Source organism: Chelonia mydas, chromosome 5 (assembly GCF_015237465.2).
Source record: "Chelonia mydas isolate rCheMyd1 chromosome 5, rCheMyd1.pri.v2, whole genome shotgun sequence".
NCBI lineage: Eukaryota > Metazoa > Chordata > Testudines > Cheloniidae > Chelonia > Chelonia mydas.
In genome coordinates this window covers 58,898,026-58,921,071 of record NC_051245.2, presented here as the reverse complement: position 1 = coordinate 58,921,071, position 23,046 = coordinate 58,898,026, and the positions used below count along the sequence as shown (strand labels likewise).

General features: G+C 38.0%; 1 protein-coding gene across 11 annotated transcripts in view; it reads left to right on the top strand.

Annotated features, from left to right (window-relative positions):
• KIAA0825 (KIAA0825 ortholog) overlaps window positions 1-23,046 on the top strand; it is a 406,839-nt gene that overhangs the window by 217,452 nt on the left and 166,341 nt on the right. For all 11 annotated transcript variants that reach the window (XM_037903240.2, XM_037903239.2, XM_043546230.1 and 8 more), the window contains 3 exons: window positions 1-7; window positions 7,352-7,507; window positions 14,018-14,112. The exon at window positions 1-7 is cut by the window's left edge and continues 153 nt beyond it. In XM_037903240.2, the coding sequence (XP_037759168.1) occupies window positions 1-7; window positions 7,352-7,507; window positions 14,018-14,112 (258 nt within the window). The remainder of the gene's footprint in view (window positions 8-7,351; window positions 7,508-14,017; window positions 14,113-23,046) is intronic.

Sequence of the window (23,046 nt, the reverse complement as noted above, 5' to 3'; positions counted from 1 at the left end):
CAATGAGGTAGGGAAACGGCCTTTTTACTGAGCAATTAGGTGTGTACTGGCCTGAGGCAGCGTCTGCTGGCAGCTAAGGGTTAGTCAAGGAGGTGATAATGCTTCTTAAAGTCAATACCAAACTCAATATTGCATTGTAATAGAACCTATTCAGTTCAGGCTTTTCTGCATTTGTATAGTAAAGATTACTTTACAGGAAACAATATAGATTTTATTTAGGTACTTTAACAATAGCATGGCTCATAAACTTGCTTCATATTTATATTGTGTAGACCACAGATCTATTTTAGGAGTTAGAACATAGTAAGAAAATCATCATGCTATTGAAAATCTGACTCCTACAGGAAGTAGAATTAAACATCGTAAGTCAATTCTGCTGATTTAAAAAAAACAAAACAACAAACACACCCTACAGCTGTAGGGGTGAAGTAAATTCATTCAGATAAAAGACTGATAAATCTGTATAACCCTGTGTAGTTAAATCACTTTTAATATTAATAGAAGAGCATCTGTGCTAACCATTTGGAAACAAATTCAATTGTTTATTGCATCCCATAGAATCTAGACAAGAAAGGAGTCTCTCATCATTTCTCAAAAAGAAAAGGAGTACTTGTGGCACCTTAGAGACTAACCAATTTATTTGAGCATGAGCTTTCGTGAGCTACAGCTCACTTGCATCCGATGAAGTGAGCTGTAGCTCACGAAAGCTCATGCTCAAATAAATTGGTTAGTCTCTTAAGGTGCCACAAGTACTCCTTTTCTTTTTGCGAATACAGACTAACACGGCTGTTACTCTGAAACATCTCATCATTTCTGATATTTAGGGTTACCATTTTTCAGGTTCCCAAAAAGAAGACCCTGCCATCCCCCCTCCCTCCATCGCTCGCTCTCCCTCAGCCTCACTCACTTTCACCAGGTTGGGGCAGGGGGTTTGGGTGCAGGAGGAGGTGCGGGGTGCAGGCTCCAGGAGGGAGATTGTGTGCAGGAGAGGATGTGGGCTCTGGGAGGGAGTTTGGGTGTGGGAGGTGTGGGGTGGTTTCCGGCCAGGCGGAGCTTACTTCGGGTGGCTCCCGAAAGCGACCAGCACATCCCTCTGGCAGCAGCTCCTAGGTGGAGGGGCCAGGGGTTCTTTGTGCGCTGTCCTTGCCTGCAGGCACTGCCCCACAGCTCCTATTGGCCGCAGTTCCCGGCCAATGGGAGCTGCAGAGTCGGCGCTCAGGGCAGGAGCAACGCACGGAGACCCCCTGCTCCTCCCAGGGGCCACAATGACATGCCAGCTGCTTCCAGAAGCTGTGCAGAACTAGGGAAGGCAGGGAACCTGCCTTAGCCTTGCTGCGCCGCCGGATTTTTAGCAACTAAAATCTCCTGGTTTGGTTTCAGGATATAGAGCCTGATGCCGGGAGACTTCTGGCAAAACCAGGAGGGCTGGCAACCCTAGTGATACTACAGATGTACATGCCTGAATTTATGTAATTTTTTAAAAAGCATTACTTATATATATTTGTAGTTAAAGTATAACCAAGTGCATATAACAGAATGCATGATACTGCAAATTTAGGGATAGGCCACGATTTTCAAAATTGACTGCCTAATGTCAGGCTCCTAAATCCACAATTAGGCACTTAAGTCCATGTTATGTCAATCGGAGCAATTGGTCACTCATCACTTCAGAAAATCAAATCAGTTGTTTAGTTGTCTAAGTGTGGACTTTGGAGCCCAACTATGTGCATCTGTTTTTGTAAATCTTAGCTATGATGTATGTCTGTATAAAAGTACGCATATATACAGAAATCACTGAAATTTTGCCTTATTTGGAGTAGAACACAGTATCTGTTTAGTAGCATCTCTCAACACTACTCAACAGTTTAAACAAGAAAGTGAAAAGTACATCTATACGACATCTTTAAGTGAAAACATTTTCAATGGGGCCATACTCAAGACCCTGGCAAGGCTCAAACAGATTTCTTCAACGTGGCTGTGAAACCACTAAAAATGTATAGTTTTTGGCACAGAATCATGCTATGCACTTTTAAACACTGTTTTCCATAACTAGTTTAAAATTTGTGATGTGAACAAAAGCTTACATGACAAATCAGTAAGTGGCTGCTCAGAGTAATCATTCCAAAGAATAGAAGTACTTGTGGCATCCTAGAGACTAACAAATTTATTTGAGCATAAGCTTTCGTGATGCATCCGATGAAGTGAGCTGTAGCTCACGAAAGCTTATGCTCAAATAAATTGGTTAGTCTCTAAGGTGCCACAAGTACTCCTTTTCTTTTTGCGAATACAGACTAACACGGCTGCTACTCTGAAACCTGTCATTCCAAAGAATGGAGAAAATGGGATGGTGATTTTTAGTAGCTTTACTTTGTGAAATCAGCACCACAAAGTTATGGAAATTTATAATAGGTTTTGTGGAGCTATGGTACTGAAGTTATGTATTCAACGAAATAATATAAATAAATAAATAGAAATTGTCATCTGGTGGCTTCCAAAGAAGACAGCCTCTCATAGACTGAGTCAACAATAGAGAGACAAGGTGGGTGAGGTAATATCTTGTATTGGACCAACTTCTGTTGGTGAGAGAGAGACAAGCTTTCAAACTTACACAGAGCTCTTAAGAAGAAGAGCTCTGTGTAGGCTCAAAAATTTGTCTCTCACGCTAGCAGAAGTTGCTCCAATACAAGATATTACCTCACCCACCTTGTCTCACTAATATCCTGCAATCGACACTGCTACAACAACACTGCATATGAGTCAAGAATGTTCTGTTCACATTATTGTTTCACACCCAGCCACAGTTGGTGAGAACATACATTATGTACTTGCAAATTTGGTTTTATTTGTATTTATTTTTACATTTATGAAACATGCTCATTTCCTGGTCTCTTAGCTGAAATGCAGTAAAAAAAACAATACTTAAAATAACAAATTTACCATTGTTGATGAAGTTTCTACCTCAAAATATATCTCCACCCTTCTTTCCAACACAAGAAAATGCCTTTGTAAAAAGATAGGTCTTACATCATGTTCTGATGCTCACCACAGGGAAAGCAAGTTCCAAAGTTGAGTGCCCTCCATTGAGAAATCAAGGGATCCCACAGTTGAAAGCTCTGATTGTAATACTGCTTACTTGAGGGTATTGTATAACATATGCAAAAGGCCAAGTTAAATTTATACAAATAACCCATAAATAATGGTCATAGCCTTTCACCGTAACTTGGTCATTTTATGACATCAGGTAATAAGTAAAAAACATTTTTGGAAGTTGGGAATAAATGGGTGATTTACTGGAGCCAAAAGTTCCAAGTTAATACCAGTTTTCACTTCCGATTGTATCGTATTTAGAGACTTCAAAAAGTATCAGCATCCTTTGTCCCCAAAAGAGAATCCTTAATCTTGCAGGAAACAATCTGAGATGTCCTTCCCTCATAATGATTTCCTAATAATGTCAAAGACCATTCTTTTCATCTATGCCAAGTAACTCATTTCCATGGGAAACAGAATTTTAGGCTATTCTAAAGTCAATGTGACAGATTCTAGCCCCCACTGAAGCCTGTATGCTTTGCTTTGATGACACAAAGGGTATGTCTTCACTGCATCTGGACAGGAGCCTTCCAGTCTCGGTTCACAGACTTGAGTTTCCGCTGTAAAAATAGCTTTGTAGAATTGTGGCTGGAGCTCAGGGACTCAAGCGTGATGGGCAATGTCAAAGCAACATTTACACAGCTGTTTTTAGCATGCTAGCACGAGCCCCTCAAATGCAAGTCTGTGGACCTGAGCTGGGAGGCTTGCTCCAAGATGCAGTGTGGAAATACCCAAAAGGGCCAGAAGGTTTCAACTAAGGATTCCCTGAGTATGGGAGAATCTCTGGCTGGCATAGAGCCAGTGTAACAACACTTCCCAACAGCTCAGGCATAAGAAGTGCATTAGAACAGCCTTCAGACTGCTCCAATTTGTGATGGGCTTAAATTGGCCCTTAGCCAACCTGGGGGTAGGGAACTTGCAAAATTAATTAAAGAGTTGCCTGTGCATCCCCTTTTCCCTCACTCAGAGGTGTTGAGCAGAGGTAAAGTGTACTTGAGAATCTGGGTCACAGTGTAAAAATTTCCTTGCTTCTTGAAGAAGCCCATTCCTATATCTGGAACTAAACAGGTTCAATAGAAAGGTGTATAGAGTTTACTCATTGACCAGATGGAAGTGCAGTGTGTCCTTATTTATGTAAATAGAATAGTCATCAACGTTTACATCAATTCCGTGGACAGACACTGTCTACAAAATCAGTATCCAGATATTCTTCACATTTGGGTGGCGAAGAAAAGAAAGTTACTTACGAGAAACTGTTCTTTCATTGGTAATGACTCCACTACTGCTCTCCAAGAGTTTATACTCACACTTTTCCAAGATTAACATCTTATTAGAGCAAGAGGTGTATTTTCTGATGCCTGTCTTCTTGACTTCACCCATTATGCCAGGCAACAAAAGTCCCCCCACAGTTTGGACTAACAAGAATTGATTTAAAAATTGTCAGAAACAAGCACTAATTAACTTTAACACATTAATATATGTAAGTCTAACTGTTGTAAATTAATGAGGGAAGTAGGAACTGGTTCTGTGACTGCACTGATTGTTGGAAAGAGAGAAATGAAGAAAGAGGAGGCAGGATTTTTTACAGCTTTGAATAGTTATGAAATTTGCATGCCACACAACACCTAATTGCCAGGCTATACAAGCCAGTTTGAGTCTCCAAATGTTCTAACCTGTATCACAAATTGATATTTTCACTAATATACCCAGGTCTTTTCCCTCCTCTGTCATTTCCAACTGATGAGTCCACAGCTTATAGCAAAAAAGTCTTATAGTCTGTAAGTACACAATCTTTCACTTTGGACTATTAAATTTCATCCCATTTGTATTATTCCAGTCCTCAAGGTCATCCAATTCTTCTAGTAGAATATTCGATCCTCCTCTGTATTGATGATGCCTCCCAACGTTGTTTCATCAGAACATTTCATTAGCACTCTCCTACCTTTTGTGTCAAGGTCATTAAGTAAAAATAAGATTTGCCTGAAAATCGATCCATGAGGAACTCCACTAGTAACCTCCCTCCTGACCAATAGTTTTCCTTTTAGCACAACCTATAGTTGCTTCCCCATTAACTAGTTCCTTACAATCCTGTACTAATCCCCAGCTTCTCCAGTTTGACTAATGATTTCCTGTGTGATACCATATCAAATGCTTTACTGAAGTCCAGATAGATTAGATGTACCATATTTAGTTGGTCTTAAAACATTAGTTATCTTACAAAGAAGGATATCAGCTTAGACTGGCATGATCTACCGCTTGCAAATGTATGTTGCATTTTATCCCATTTTCCTTCATGTCTTTAGTTATTCTTTTCTTTAAAATGTGTTCTAAAACCTTGCATACTATTGAGGTCAGACTAGCAGGTGCATAGTTGACTGGCTTATTTTTTCCTTCTTTCTTAAATATAGGTACTATATTTTCTATTCTCCAGTCAGACCATACCACCTCCAGTTTAACAGATAAATTGAAAATCTTTGGTATCAGAATTGCAATTTTATGTGACAGTTCTTTCAGTATTCTGGGATGCAGTTTATCCACTCCCCTGCTACCCCTCCCAATCTGAGTACATTAAATTATTTTTGAGTTTTGCTTCCATCTTGAATGTGGTAATTTCTATATACTCATTCCCATTAACCATCTTGCCTTTCCCCCCATGTTCAACATTAGCATCCTTATTGAAAACTGAGGCAAAGTATTCATTTAGTTTTGCAGTCTTATTATCCATATTATAACTAGATTATCCTTAATTTCTCACCCATCCTCACTGCATAGTGGCTGCCCACTGCTTCTTTTTATTTATATGGCTAAAGAGCTTTTTACTATTTATTTTAATTTCTGCTGCAAGGTATAACTCAGCTTGACTTTTGGCCATTCTTATTTTATCCCTACACTTTCTGACCTCCAAGGTATAGCTTTCTTTGCTGATCAGTCCCTTTCTTTTTAGGATTTTGCTTATTCCTAATATCCTTTTTGAAGTGGTTATTCATTTAGTAAATGCTGGAGTCCATCCGTACATGCTTCGGATGCAAATTCCAGATAGTTTCTGCACCTTTAACTTAAATAAATTTCAAGCCTCCTGCATGTTTAAGGCCTTGAGATCATCAGTCTAGTTTACTTCACAAACTAGTTCCCTTAATTTCTCAACATTCGCCCTTTTGAAATTAAACACTTTAGTTACCAAGCAGTTTTTTTGATTATCTTTCCATTTAATTTCAATAGAATCAACTCTTGATCATTGAATTCAAGGTTATTTTCTACAAATAGAATGTCTATAATGTCTTCATTACTTATCCAAGCCAAATCTAAAAAAGCATCACCTCTTGTTGGTTCATTACTATTTGAAGAAGTGTCTGCTGGCATCCAGGAATAACTGGGTCATACCATTATTAGTAATATTTGTTCTCCAGTCTATATCTAGGAAGTTAGTCTTCCATAACGACACAATTTTTGTTAGTATTTATCTCTCTCATAACATCAAAGAGATCTCTGTCCATTTCCAGATTCCACCCTGGGGGAGGGGAGGGATCTAGAGCAGACCCCTAACACTACCCTAATAGAATCTCTTATACAATCTTTCCCCAAAGTGATTTTGAGACAAACTGATTCTGTTTTATCCATGCTAATGTTATCACTTCTTATTTCTTGTGTCTGCCACATCATTGAGGTACAATGCTTCTGATTTCCTCACTGTACCACATCATTGGTGTACAGTGGTACCCCACCACATTTACCTTTATTTTTTTCTCTCTTGAGAAGCACATATCCATCAATACCTCTATTCCAGTCACAACTGCAATTCCACCATATTTCTGTTATCTTTATACTATTTGGTTTGGTTTCCTGCACCAGTAATACTAGTTCCACTATTTTGTTGCCCAGGCTTCTTGCATTAGTGTACAAATATTTCATCTGACTTCAGAATATTTCCTAGACAGATTAAATATAATCCTTTCACTATTCGTATCATCTGCCTGACTATTCCTCCCATCAGTATTATTACTCTTTTTGTTTGGGGTCCATACTCCTACCCTCTGGAGTTCCTTTTTCCTGTATTAAATCCTCATTTACATGCAATGCTGCTGTCAGATGCTCTGGGCCTGGCTGGAGCCCAGTGGGGCAGGAAGAAGAAAGTGCGGAGAGGAGGGAGAGATCTGATAATAATCTGGCTGGGCAAAGAGACTAGCTAAATTTATATGTGGAATTTGATCAGACTATTGCTATCAAGGATAGGTGATACTCATTAACTTGTGTTTCTTCTTAAAAGGAATATTTGAAAGAGCTGCTGTCTTGTGGGAATTCTTCTGAAGAGGATGTAATACCCATTGAACATTCACATTTGACATTGAGGAGCGCACAAGAGCAGCCTGTTTTCAATCCTTTCCAGGTGCACCGCCAATATTGTGCAAATGTGTTTGATCAGGTAAGTGAAAGTTTTTGAAATTTTCAAGTCCTATCAATGAAAATATCACATATTATAATATAAGGAATGCAGGTCATACCTACACAATGAGGCAGTCCTGGAAAGCAGTGACTCTGAAAATAATTTAGGAATTAGTGGACAAGCAACTCGACATGATTTCTCAACTGTAACGCTGTGGTAAAAAGAGCTAATGTGATCCTTGTCTGTATAAACAAGGGAGTAGTGAATAGGGTTAGGGAGATTATTTTACTTCCAGATGTGGCATTGCTGAAATCAACACTGGAATAGTGTGTGCAGTTCTGGTGTTCACATTTTTAAAAGGATGTTGAAAAATTGGAAAGGGTGCAAAAAAGAGAGACAAAAATTATTTGAAGGGTGGAAAAAATGCCTTTCAATCTGTTTACCTATTCAAAAAGAAGATCAAGAGTTGACTTGATTACAGCATACAAGTAACTTTACGAGGAGAAAATAACAGATACTAAAGGGCTGTTTAATCTAGTGGAGGAAGGCCTAACAACAATCTATGGCTGGAAGATGAAGCCAGACAAATTCAAAATGGAAAAAAAAGGCAAACATTTTTAACAATGGGGGTGATCAACTGTTGAAACAAGCTATCCCAGGAAGTGGTGGATTCTCCATTTCTTGAAGGCTTCAGATCAAGACTGAATATCTTTCTGAAAAATTTTCTTCCGCCAAACACAAGTTATTGTCCTTAATACAGGGATAACTGGGTGAAATTTAGTAGCCTGTGATATACGGGAGGTCAGACTAGATGATCTAATGGTCACTTCTGGCCTTAAACTCTATGAAACTATGATGACAGTGATGGTTGAAATCATGATAATGAACTAATTGGCATAGGCACAAACTTAATAAAATTGCTTGGGTGCTTGCTGCCTCTAAAGTGCTGACAATTCTAACCCATTTGTATTATGCAAGGGGGTTGTCATTGACACATTCCCCCCACCCCGTTCTTTTATCTGTATTGTTGCTGTGATGTGGATCTCATGTACTTTTGGAATTTGTATTCTTTTACCTATAACTACATTACTTCAGTATGAACACAGGAAGCACATTTTTATGGATGATTTTTCATTATCTTGATGCAATGGACTGGGTCTCTCTGTTGAAGACAGTGACAACGCTTGAAGCGCATATTTGGGAGAAATGATGAAAAAACATCCATAAAATACAGTACCTGATGACAACCATTGTCAAAAATACGTGACACTATAGTAATGGTTGCATTGGAAATATATAGATAGATATAGATTACATAGAAAAAAAAGAGAAAAGTATGTATTTCCGATGTTCATATTAGGCTAATCAGGTAAAATGTTAAGGTATCCAATTCCAGAAACTAGTACCTTGCCAGGTCAGCAGGTTTTTTTTTGTTGTTGTTTTTGTTTTTTTTAAATTAGATCTAAGGTAAAATCATCAAAACTCCCTAAGTCTGAGAACGGCACTTAGGGTACAAATCTCAAAAGTCACTTTTAAATTGGGATTTATGTGCCTAGATCATGTAGGCACTTTTGAAAAATTTATTCGGAGACTTTGCCAATCTTCTTAATCCCTTTAGGCACCCCCACAATTTCAAATGGTAATATAAATGCTGATCTTTTAAACTGTTACACTGAAGTACGCACTAAGAACTTCTTCCTCTAGTCAACCCCTTATCTTTTTTCAGTACAAATTTGTTTGGTATTTCGGTAAAGATATCACCTCTGCTCTCTTTAGTGATGGCTAAAGACGAGTTTCACTGTATATGCCATTTTCTAAATATTGTGTAATAGATATTTAATCCATGTGATGTATTTCAGTGAAAGTGTTAATGGTGTGAATGATGGAGATGAATACTACTTTGAGACTCTTGACCCCCATTGAACCAGTTTTAAGCCTGTGTTGCTCTTTCTTGTTCCACAAGTCCCTTTGTAAATATCCTAAATGAAGAGGACTCAAGGGAGGAATTACTTGTCTTAGACACCTGGGAAAAAAATTAAATGGTGTCCAAATTTGGAACCCAGATAATATTTTTATCATGCCTGTTACAGTTCTTGCCTACATTCATTAATAGTGAGTAGAATAAGACCTTCAAATACTGACAACTCAGGGCAGAATTCTTTTGCTATATGACAGAGTTGCAGTGCTCCATTAATCAGCAGGTGACAAGAGATAGTTCATATTGGATTGTGTTGGATTCCAGAAATTTTAGCATAAAATCTGTTTTTCAGAACTTGGAAAACTGTCCAAGCATTTAAATAAAAATAATTAATGGACTATAGACCTTAAAGTATCATGTGTCAAACCTATTAGTCAGTAAATCAACTTGCTTCCTGAAATTAATTTTACTATTAAAGAAGTTACCTTATTTTATTTCCTTAAAAATGTACTTTTAACACATGAATATAGGAACTGCCATACTGGAATAGACCAATGGTCAGTCTAGTCCATTATCTGGTCTCTGCCAGTAGCTACTACTAGATTCTTCAGAGGATAGTACAAGAAAACTCATAATGGACAATTATTCTCCCTAAATTTCTTCTTATCCCCATCAGTCAGTGGTTGTCCTCTCTCCTGAAGCATGAGAGTTTATAAATCTCTGATCTGTTTCTTTATTTTTACCCTATATAATTTAAGTATATATATGTTTTCATTACCCACATAAATGATGAATCCTTGTTTGAATCCCACTAAGCCTCTGGCCTTCACAATATCTTTTGTCAGTGAGCCAATTATGCATTGTGTAAGAGTATTTCCTTCTATCAGTTTTATACTCGTTGCCTTTCAATTCTGAAGACTTGTGCCTTAGTTCTTCTATTATGAGAGCATAAATAGGAGTGCCAACTTTGTGTTTATTCAGGATTCTGTGTATTCCATGGCACAGTGGCACTAAATTCAGGAACAAGAGCAGCTGAATTCTGCAGCACTGTTAACTTACTCTGTTCCCGTAAAATCCTCTTCATTAACAATCCCTTCCCTCCCATACAGCCCATTACCACCGGGTTTGGATTAGCCTAAATAAGCCAGGAAGTGGGTGAACCAGAAGAGTATGCTGGCCTGCCTGGAGAGTGTTGCCAGGGATAAGCCTCTTAAGCTGGTTACAGGCTCCCACTTCCTGGCACTCAGCAGAGAGAGAGGTTTGAAGACAGGTCTCTTGAACAACAAGATAGCCTATGTCCATGGAGCTAGGCTACCTAAGGAATATAATGGGGGAAAATTATCATACAAAATAATCCTTTACAAAAATATTTATTGACAAATTTGTTTTCTATCAGTACTTTTGACTAGGGCCCATATTAAAAATAAATATAAATGAAAAATGTGTCAATTAATATTTTCACTCTGTTCTTCAGGTGAATGGACTCCACACTCCAGCCTCATAAGCCTCTGTTCCCCAATTAATTCTCCCAATTGGTAGCTGCAGGGTGGAACTGATAGGGCAAGGAGACAGAAAACAAAATGTCTGGTACCTGCCTGCAACAATATGGGATTCTCATGCAAAAATGCTGAATTCTGCAGCATCTTCAAAAAAGGATAGATTTTGCAGCAGGTTCTATGGCTGTGGAATCACAAAACACGTAGGGGCCCTATTTTTACCATTCATTATTTTATATACCTATGTCATGTCCCCTCTTTTTTTTTGTTTTCTCTAAACAAAGCAGTTGCAAACTTTTCAGTCTCCCTTCATGTACAATTCTTGTTGTAGTTTTTTTTTTAACCTCTTAACATTTTCAACATCAATTTCTGTACCCTTTCTGTTTCTACATTGAGCAGAGGACTACATTGAGCTGTCCACAATGACTGCCAGGTCTTTTTCCTTCGGGGCTACAGTTAAAATAGAACACAGAAATATGTATGAATAGTTCAAATTATTCCTTACAATGTGCATTACTTTACATTTGTCAACACTGAATTTCATCTGCCACCTTGGGTTTTTCCTGGCAGCTTCTCTAGTCTTGAGTAACCCAACTGATTTTGTGTCATTTGTAAGCTTTGCCACCTCACTCTCTATTCACTTATTTTACCACATCACTGAACAACAGTGGTTTAGGGCAGACTTTGGAGCCATGCCCTGTTATCTTTTTGCCATTATGAAATTTTATCATTTGTTTTCACTCTTTGTTTTCTGTGTTATAGCCAGTTTCTAATACAAGACAATACTTTTCTTCTCACCCCACGACTACTTGGTTTCCTTAATATAAGTTCTTGTTATGGATTTTTTCAAAGGCTGTTTAATGGTCTTTTAAACTGCCTTCAAAAAAGTCCATAACAAGAACTAATAAACTAAATCAACAGGTTGTCTCTTATTTGCTATCTTGTTGACATATGCAAAGAATTATGGTAGATTAGAAGGCATGATTTTCCTTTTCTGAAGCCGTGCTACATTGTCCCCATCATATCATGTTCATCAAGAGGTTTAATAATTCTTTTTAATTATAATTTCAGCCAGTTTACCTGGTCCTGAAATAAAGTTCGCTGCTCTGTACACCCCAGGATCAACCATTGCAATTTAATTAAATATTATGTGGATTTGTTATCTTCCAGCCCTTTGGTTTAGTAGCTAATTTGAGAGAGAGCGCATAATTACTGTTCACAATTCATCCACTTTATTTTTACATTTCTTCAGAACTCCTGATGTTTACCATCTAGTTGTAGCCACTTGTTACTCTGAATTTTATCACTTTGTCCTGACATCTCAATCTCTAACAGTGCCTCTTTTTTGCTATCTAATAAGAGTAAGGCTCAGGTCATGCAGCTCCTCAATGGATCTGTTGTGAAGGCTGCTTCAAAGAAATCATTTAGCTTATCTCAGGTGATTTTACCTTCCTTCACTACTCCTTTACTTTACCACCAGACTGACCAATTCTCTCCCAGGCTTCCTCCTTCTATTACATTTACAAAGTTTCTTGGTTGTTTTTTTTTTCTTTCTGTTTGCTCTTCAAATCCCCTCTTTTTAGCCCTTCTAATTTCACTTATCTTCGATGTTCTTTTTCTTATTCTGTGTGTAGAATGAATGACTACTTGAGTTTACAGTTAGAACATTGGAGCACTGTCTTTCCTGTTTCCATCCCCTCCCTCTTTAACTCTCTTTCCTCCCTCTTCATTAACTCCTTCCATCTCTCATCTCATTCTTGATAGTCTTTTTCCTCCTCATTCATTCTTAATCAGACATTCACTTCCACCATCCACTTTCTTCCCCATTTACTCACTTATTCTCTTTTACTTTCCCTGCCCCTCTCTCCCATTCTTCCTTTCTCTATCCTTCCCACTCCCTGACTTTTATTGTGTGTGAGTGCATGAAGGAAGGATGGAGGGGGTAAAAGAAAGGCGGAGAGACAGGGAGGGAACTAAACATCTGGGTGGAAGAGGAACCGTGGAGTATATTCAACTGTCTCCAGTAGCACCAGAGGTTCTGTGGGACTAGGGAACCCTGAAAATCTTGTTGGAAACTCTGCTTGCTTCAGTTTACATTACATTACTTCCTATTGGCTTCATTTGGGCTGGATTTCCATTTTCTACAGGAGACTTGTTTGGCTTAAATAAGCTCTTGAACCTTGCCATTTAGCCATATATATTAATATACATATATATGGGTATTTACCTTCCCTCTTCTTTTTTTGTTTAGGGGTTTACATAATTCCTGTCACTATTTATTATTGTATGGGAAAGTAGCCTCCATTCAGAGTCATAAGGATTTTAATTTCCCCAGTTTTGACTGGCTTCCTCATCTTTTTTTTTTTTTTTGAACTCCTAGCCAAATTTACTTTCACCATACTAATTTTGGGAGCGATCCCTCCCCCAAGTATATTGAACTTAATTGTATTATGGTCACTATTCCTTATTGGCTGAACTATAGTTAATAATGTTAATGTTATACAGCTATAAGTATTGCTTTGTAAGCATGATATTCTTGTATGACATCATTTGTCTGCATACAGTTATTGTAGGGTAGATTTTATTAATTAAATAAGCAACAGGGCATTTACCTGAGTTCATATTGTTTATATTTATAGGTATTTATAATAACCATCTGGTGATTGCAATGCCTTACACAACAATAGACAAGTAAAATATCTTGCACTAATTAAGATACAGCATGAATTCCAGCTACACCAAGTTCTTTCTCTTGATAAACTTTTTGCTGACAGTAGAAAATGTAAATTGCTACAATACATAAAAAGTTGCCAATTATTTTGCTTTTCAAATAGAGTCAAGCTCTCAGAGAAAGTGACTGGGCAAAATGCCATTAACAGTTGGAAGAATAACGACTCAAAAAATTGATTTATCTTTTTATAAATAATGGCTACATCCCCAAATGGATTTATAAATTAATTGCTGTCTTATTGGAATAAAAACCTTCTTCTATGGACATGATTGATATCATCTGTCTAAGTCCTTGTTCTAGACCCCCCTCCTTCTTAGTTAGTCTATCACAGCTGGAGCTTTAATTTACTGATCATATTAACTCTGATTAATAACTAACAATAGCTTCTTCCTATACCTCAACAGTCAGCCATTACTGAATGGAACTGGGATTGGTCAATCTTGCTGCCAAGTTATGTGGGACTGAATCAGATGACCTTCAGGGCACTGCTGGCACACAGGTAATATGATTCTTATATAGAATGTCTGTACTTTCCAATTTTTGGTGTTACTTTATAATGGACTATACATTAAAGTTAATTTTGACACAAATTGTAAAATAATTGGGAAATATATTTTTAAACTACAGAATTTTAAAATGTCAATTGTTTGAAAGGATAGTTTTTCTGTATTTGGAATGCGATGAGAAAGTCTAGTGATAAATGTATAATTTACAATTTATAATTTTTATCTCAAGGGGTAAAAGCCTGTGTTTTTTGTGATTAAGATTCCAGAATTTGTTTGCCTTTGTCCACAAGCAGTACTTTACACAGTAATAAGAGCAAATTTTTGCTTTTCCAAATCCATAATACTCATATAAATTTCAGCTGTGTAGCACAGAACTCAGGGGAATGCTTGTTAAAATAAGCGATGAAGGCCTAAATTCAGTGATGTCATGGCAAATGATAGCTATAGCACAGAAACATTAATTTAAATTGTTTAAAAATAATGCAACACAAATTTTACTTAACGATGCTAACAGTTCCTCTTTAAAATGACATTTTTGTCTTTTAAAATTGCAGTGCTTAATGAACAGCAAGGATATTTAATGCAAAACAAATGATATTCTTACAACTCACAGACTGTTGATAGGTGTGCATGTAAAATACTGTACGTCCTTTGCAGGTAGTATTTGTATGCTGTATTTGTGTCTTACCCTATCAGATATAACAAAAATAGTAATTTTGTCCTTGGTATAGGACAAATTTAAGTATGCATGGTAAATCATCTTATTTATATATTTAAAGTATTTCTAAGGTGCCTATGACCTCTATTTGTATGAAAGGAAGCTGATATCTTTGGAGCAATGAATGCTCCTTCCTAATATGTATAGGGTTTCTCCTGTAATGTACTAATTTTGTATGTGTGAAGTTACCCTTTATTTACTAGCCTATGGACAGGATAAAGGGACCTGCTACTACTGACATCCAGTGAGATATTCTTTAGCTGAAATGATGGTGATCCGTGACTTTTGGAGGTGAGGGGACCAGAGTTCTAGACCAGGCTCTGCAGAAACTGTGATTTGTTCAGTAATTGTTGTCTGCAACATATTGATTTGTTACAGGTTGGTAGTGTGATGGATGTGAAAGCTCTGAAATTTGAAAAGATTATTTTATTGAGATGTGCCAGATGCTATGGGCAAAGGGATTGTTCATAAACGTGTGCATCTATAAATGTTATATGTATATTTGTGAGATAGGGATAGTATGCTCGTTCCATCAGGGAGAGTTACTGAGCTTCCACAGGGAACTAAAATCAGTGGGAGACAATTAATGCAAATCCTGGCACAGGTAAGCAACTCCAAAGAAGTACCACCCATTGGGCGGAAATGTGTATATTGGTACAGACTGGGTTCAAGAGGCCCAGCAGACAAATAATAGGATTTTGATATAAAGGGGGAAGCTGAACTGATTTAGAGACCCTCACTTTGATCCAATATTTTCAAAACATTAATTTTTCAGTTAAACCAAAATTAATTGACAAAGATGTTACAATAGCAAAGAATGCACACTATGTCATTCCCTACTTACTGCTTACAACTGCCCTCAGTTAAAATGAAGGAATTTGTATTTTCAAAACAAATACAAATTACTCAGTGTGTCTATAAACAAAAGGTATGACTCCAACCCACAACAGGAAATTAAGCTCTGAGGCTGGCTCTTATACTGCCCTGTTTGCTGATGTCATCAGCATGAGCCAAAGGCAGTGGAGAAGGGTTGGTGTGACTTACAGATGGAAGCTGCTCTCTCAGGCCACAACAACTCCCCTGTTGACTTGTAATTTGTGTGATGAGTGTAAAGAGGAGTACCTGGTTTACCTTCTCTACACTACCTATTATTTTATATACCTCTGTCTTGTCATCTATTGTTTGTCTCCTTTTTAAATTGAATTGTCATAATCTTGATCGTTTCTCCTATTTTGGAAGTCTCTCCATTAATTGTCCTTCTTTGGATTCATTCAGTTTTTGTTGTATCCTTATCGAGATGAGGTCAACAAAACTGAGCACATTATTTAAAATGAGGCCATACCATCAATTTATAAAACAGACACTATAATATTTTCAGCATTATTTTCTATCAGTTTATTTAACATGTTCTAACATCTTTCTTCCCTTATCGGCTGCTGCTGTACAATGAGGATACATGTTTTCATCGAGCTGTCCACAGTGATGTCTAGTTCTAGTTCCCTTTTTAAGCTTAAATGCTGTCTATTTGACACTATGTTTACTAAGTATGCTCTGCTGATTCTCCTACAGTAGAAAAACTAAGCAAAAAGTGCTTATGGGACTCATTTACCAGGGAAATGCCTCCCCAACCTAGTTACTGACTGAGTGAGATTGGGACAAGTTTTGTCCCTGAGCCTGCAAGTAGTAGGCACATTAATTATTTGGCAGTTAGAGGAGGGTAAAAGGCTTCCAGTAATGGATAAAAGGGGCATGAATCTTCGCAAACTACTCAGTGCTGGCTCCACCTATGTGTTTGCATCCTGCCTCTCCTAGTCCTGTAAACCCTGAAATAAAAGTATATTTAGAAAATGTTTAAAAGAAATATCTTGGTTAGTGCTTTACATTAACTCAAGGTCATATAATGTAAAAGGTCATAGAGACCAACCTACTAAAGTAAGTAGGGCAGAGAGCTGTGATCCGTGTTTAACCCATTAACAGATCAGACCTTCCAGAAACTTTGACCTAGTTTTCTTAACAATAGGGGGGAAAGGTGGTTAAATGGCAGTTCTTTCCATGGCTGATTTCAGATGCAATGTGGATATTTTTACATAGTTCTAGCTGTGAGAGTAGTTGGAATGGGAGATAAAATATGGTTTTCAGTTACATTTGAAGTGTTATGTTTGAATAAGTATTCTCATTAATGATTTACAATATTAAACTAATTTATAATACATGTCTATGATTTTCACATGCATAAGAAAAATCCTACATGTCCACTGCTTTTTTTTTTTTTTTTGCCTTTCACATGACATAAATATGCAACACTTTTTTATATGCTCTTAGAGGTTTGCTTTTCCAAAAGTGAACCCCCTGGCTTTACTACACAAAATATATATTCAAAACATACTACACAAAATATATATTCAAACTAGAAGAACTACAGCCCTTAATCATAATTTAATATTGATATATTTCTCAACTTGTGAACAATTACAAATTTCATATAGCAAAAATATCTACTGCTATATTGCTAAGTGAGTAGATATGTTGATTTATAATGTATAAATCCATTGTCTTTTTGAACACTTGCCTGTATATCCTGTACATTTGCACACATAGTGATATAGAATTGTCGGACTGGAAGGGACTCAAGAGGTCATCTAGTCCAGTCCCCTACGCTAATTCCAGGACTATGTATTATCTAGACCATCCCTGACAGGTATTTGTCCAACCTGCTCTTAAAAATCTCCAATGATGGAGATTCCACGACCTCCCTAGGCAATTTATTCCAGTGCTAAACCACCCTGACAGGAAGTTTTTCCTAATGTCCGACCAAAACTGCCCTTGATGCAATTTAAGCCCACTGCTTCTTGTCCTATCCTCAGTGGTTAAGAAGAACAATTTTTCTCCCTCCTCCTTGTAACCACCTTTTATGTACTTGAGAACATGGCCCATTGAAAGGATTTGCTTTTTTAAAGCACTCATAAAAAGTAATCTCCACTCAGATTTTAGCACCTGCTTGCTCTCACACACATGCAAGTTAAAAGAAATACTTTCAGATCTCATTTGTATTTATTTTTAGAGAATTAAAACTGCTAATTTGCATGCTACTGTAAATGTGAACAGTTGTGCTATTTTAATATCTGTGATGTAATCTACAGTTATGCTGGGGGTTGGGTGAAATCTCATTGATTTTGTTTGGCCAGTAGCTAGCCAGCAGGCAGCAACCACAGAAGGTCTCATGTTAGTATGATCTATCCTGCTACTCAGATGAATTTGGAGGGGAGTCAACAACCTGACCATGCTTAAAAAAACAAGATGGTCATGAGAAAAGCAGGACTCATGACGGGAGGTAACTGTCACAGGAGGACATTGGATGTTTCACCGTGCTCAGGTCCACCTCTCATATGTGAGTTCAGACCTCTCTATATAGGTATCTTCAACTGCTTGGTAGGTTTCTTGAAAGTAAAGCAGAGGTGCGTGTGTGTGTGTTTATGTAGTAAGTCAAAGGGGCTCATTATACACTGTGGCAAATAATTTAGTGGGGTTGCAGTGGTATCTGCTGCAAAACCTGCACAAACTCTGGTCCAGTTAGGATACCAGAATGGGCCATAGCCAAATCAAGATTGGATGTTACCTAATAAGACATGTCAGTGGCTTATCACACAGTGACACTGTCCTATGGGTACCTAGGGCCTATACCAGATAGTGTACTGCTATGCTGGGGTCAGGGAGAGCATTCTAATCTGAGATAGTCTACAGTGGAGCCTAAGGGCTTTGGCCAGTGGGAAAACATTTTGATTGGGTTTGGTTAGGACTGTCCACATGCCTGTTCTGTTTATACTAGCTGATGCTGGATAAAGTTGCAGTATTTGTTTCCCAATCAAGAGTTAGGTGATCTGATGAAATGTTTAACTATTTATTAAAGTCCACTGTAACTCGAATAAAATCATTGTTTTTTCTAGCCGAGAATTTTGAATTATTACAGAGCAAAATTGCATAGATTCTAGTGGATACACAGATACCATCTGTTGTGAATGGTACCCATATGGTGAACTATTTGTGGAAAATGTTTACATTAATAATGTTTATTGTGTTGATGATCATCTATATATCCAGAAAATGCTCTTTTAAAATCCAATTTACCAAATATTGCTGAAATATTCATTTAGTACTGAAACTGAAAGGTGGGTCAGCGAGGTGAGCTGTGCTGTTAAATGCACTTTTTTGTCCACGTCAAGATGTGATATGTCTCTAAAGATGTTTGAATCTGAAAAAGTGACAGATGTCAAGGACAGGAAAAAAAGTGGCATGTTCCCTGACAGTTTGGTTTTGTAGGAGAAACTCTAGTGGAGAAGGAGTTCATAGATTCCAAGGCCAGAAAGGACCATTGTGGTCCTCTAATGCGCCCTACTGTATAACACCGAACATAGTACTCCCCCTCAAAAAAAAATTCCAGTTGAAGTTGGCATACCACAAAGAAGACTGTCATAAATGTAAAGGGAAGGGTAAACCCCTTTAAAATCCCTCCTGGCTAGAGGAAAAATCCTCTCACCTGTAAAGGGTTAAGAAGCTAAAGGTAACCTCGCTGGCACCTGACCAAAATGACCAATGAGGAGACAAGATACTTTCAAAAGCTGGGAGGAGGGAGAGAAACAAAGGGTCTCTGTCTGTCTATATGCTGCTTTTGCTGGGGATAGACCAGGAATGGAGTCTTAGAACTTTAGTAAGTAATCTAGCTAGGTATGTGTTAGATTATGATTTCTTTAAATGGCTGAGAAAAGAATTGTGCTGAATAGAATGACTATTTCTGTCTGTGTGTCTTTTTTGTAACTTAAGGTTTTGCCTAGAGGGATTCTCTATGTTTTGAATCTAATTACCCTGTAAGGTACCTACCATCCTGATTTTACAGGGGTGATTCCTTTACTCCTATTTACTTCTATTTCTATTAAAAGTCTTCTTGTAAGAAAACTGAATGCTTTTTCATTGTTCTCAGATCCAAGGGTTTGGGTCTGTGGTCACCTATGCAAATTGGTGAGGATTTTTACCAAATCTTTCCCAGGATTGGTAAAATTGGGAGGATTTGGGGGGGAAAGACGTGTCCAAACTACGTTTCCCAGTAAACCCAGTTAGAGTTTGGTGGTAGCAGTGGTTATTCCAAGGACAAAAGATAAAATTAATTTGTACCTTGGGGAAGTTTTAACCTAAGCTGGTAAAAGTAAGCTTAGGAGGTTTTCATGCAGGTCCCCACATCTGTACCCTAGAGTTCAGAGTGGGGGAGGAACCTTGACAAAGACATAGAGGATGTAAAAGGCAGCTAGCTAGAAAATTATTAACCATGTGCAAAACAGTTATGGAATAAGCGCTTTGTCCTGCAGTTATCTGAATCCCTACATCTTGATCACTGGGATCCCTTGGCCCCAGTAATTGGACTTTTCTGTGGCATCCCACCATGCACCTGTGAATGGGCGAGCCCTGATATCAAATAGCTTGTGTCAAGTCTTCAGGACTCCAACACCGTACAAGATTCATAGTTTACAATATATAATTCCCTTAACTAAATAAGATCTACCTGGCATAGCAAGCAGTCACTACTTAATTGAGCAGTCACTACTTAATTGCATCCCAATAGTCCCTTCCTGTATAAAAGGAAATTTGTTGAGAAGAACTTGAAATGCAGGTTGAGAATGTCCATCTCCACGTATTTACAACACAGATACAATATGCCTGAACAATTGTAGATTGTAGTGCATGTTTTCCCCTGAGAACCACAGAAATTCCTAATCCCCTAATATGATGCAGAACTTGTCCACCACACTAGAGCTCTCAGAACTACACCCTGGGAAACAGATCTGGTACTCACTAGGAAAAAAATCGGATTTATATCTATTCCCCATTTTAACCTTTTTAATTAATCCTATTTGGTTGAGAAATATTGGATCTTTATCCTTAGATGAACAATTTTGATGACAAAATAGGCAAAATGCCATTTGCCAGCTAACAATGTTATCTATTATCACTGTGTGTTCTTGCTCCTTTGCCGTATGAATCACAGTGTGTCCAGTCAGTTGTGAGCCCTGCTAACTTATTTGCCCAATGGAGTAGATTTATCTACTTCTCAGTGAGCTCCTTCATAGAGCAATATGAGTGGAACTAAATAGTTAAACAGCATGAATTGTCAGTAATAAAGTTTCTTGACCTGGGCTATAACATATGGATGAAATATCTGGTAATCTGTTGGTGAATGGTCTTTATATGAAAGCCCGTTGTGGTTGTGGATTTGGCTGACCGTGCTCTAAATGTATATGTGTTATACTGTCTGATGCCCAGCATCTCTTCTCAAAAACTCTCTCATTTAGCTGAGATTTACCCCATGCCCACTCAGTTCATCAATTCTACATGTGCCTAAGACTGTCATGTTGAATATTCATGGAAATGGAACTAAGTCACAAGCTTGTGCCCTACTAGTACCATCATCTGTAGCCCTGTAACAGGCCCACAGTTACGGCACAATTCAGCCCATAACTCTGCTCTACTTCTGTGTAAATGTTCATGCATTTTTCTGATTATTGCAGGACCTGCAGAACCCTTCATTGGTATGTAAAACAATTTTCCCCTTCAGAAGACTGGAAAAAGAGGAAGCTATCAGACCCTGATTGGCTATAGCTAATACGATTTCCCATATCTAACCTTCTAATATTGGTCCAACTCTGTTAGAAAGAAGAATGTCAAAAGTCTTTTATGATGGGGCCTTTGCATACTTGGGATATGTTCTATTGTAACTGTTACTATCAAAGGAAGAGTGCCTGGAATTAAGCTTTTTTTCTGATTTGCATCTAGCACTAGTGCATAAAACCTGCACATGGGAAAATAAAAAAAATGTATTGGCTGTACCTACCTTACTTTAAGAAGAGCATGAAGGGGGAGACTGCCTGGTCTAGTGGCTAGAGTATAGGGCTAGGAGTTGAGTCCTTTTTTCTGTCATTGGCTCACTCTGCCTCACTTTTCCCATTTATAAATTGGGTGCTTTGACCTCTTTGAATGAAAACGTGCTAGATCAGTTTCAATTATTAGTATTGATATTAATTATGTATGTATTTATGTATCTATTGTAAGGCTTTACATCTCATCTGTTTCCTTGACAATTTGCATAGCTACCCTTATCATTTCTTCATGGCAGAGCCTGCTTTTTTCCATATTGAAACCACGTTGAGATTGCTTGATATGCCTTTTCACTCAATTTTGTACTCAGCACCTCATGCCACTACATAATACACCCTGCATCTGGTACTTGGCTGTCTAGGGTTGCCAACTCTGACTGAAGCTATTCCGGGAGATTCCTCACCGCCCCCCGGCCTCTTGCAACATGACGTAATGTCATTTTCTTAAAATATCCTCTTAAGATCTCCCGGATTGCTTTCAATAGTCACCAAGAGATCAATGCCAATTCTGGGAGAGTCCAGGTCAATCCTGGAGGGTTGTCTCATCTCCTTATTAACAGATGCAGTCTTTCCTCTACCAATAATCCTCTTTTCTTTCAACTCTGTCCCACCTGTTACTCAATGTTGCTTCTGTAGTGAAAAGGGTCACATTTATCCTTCTTGTTGATGTTGCTGAAAATGCAAATTCTGTTTTCCCTACTCCCTGGATGTATAGTTGGATGTATTAGAGCTCTGCTCTTGTGCTGATGCAGGCAGAGTACTGACTGTGTCCTTGTTCCAACTACCACCCGCTGCTTATCCACCCACCTGCACTGTGGGGATTATGATTCTGCGTCTGTGAGGGAAAAGAGAAAGAGCTGAGGCAGGCATAGTAGCAAGTTAGAAGTTTAGTCTTGCCCACCAAACTGTTCCTTCCTTCTGCCTCTTGAGCTTTTAGGGGTTTTAGCAATGTGCAATTAATAATACATAATAATTCATTGCACTAATAGCATGTTCCACCCAAAGATCTCAAAACTCTTTTTCAAACTTTAATGAGTTAAGACTTTCAACACCCCTGAGAGGTAGCAAGGGAAGTATTATTATCCTAGATTAATAGAGAATTTGAGACATAGAGAGCTTGAAGCGCTGTTTCCAGAGTTGAAGAGAGAGTCTGTGGCAGAGCCAAGAATAGAACTTAGATCTTCTGACTCCCAGTCCAGTGCTTCAGCCAAAAAACTATCTTTCACCTTTCTTACTGTGGCAAAGCTTACATGATCTATTTCACTAAGTGAAAAGTTTACATGATCATC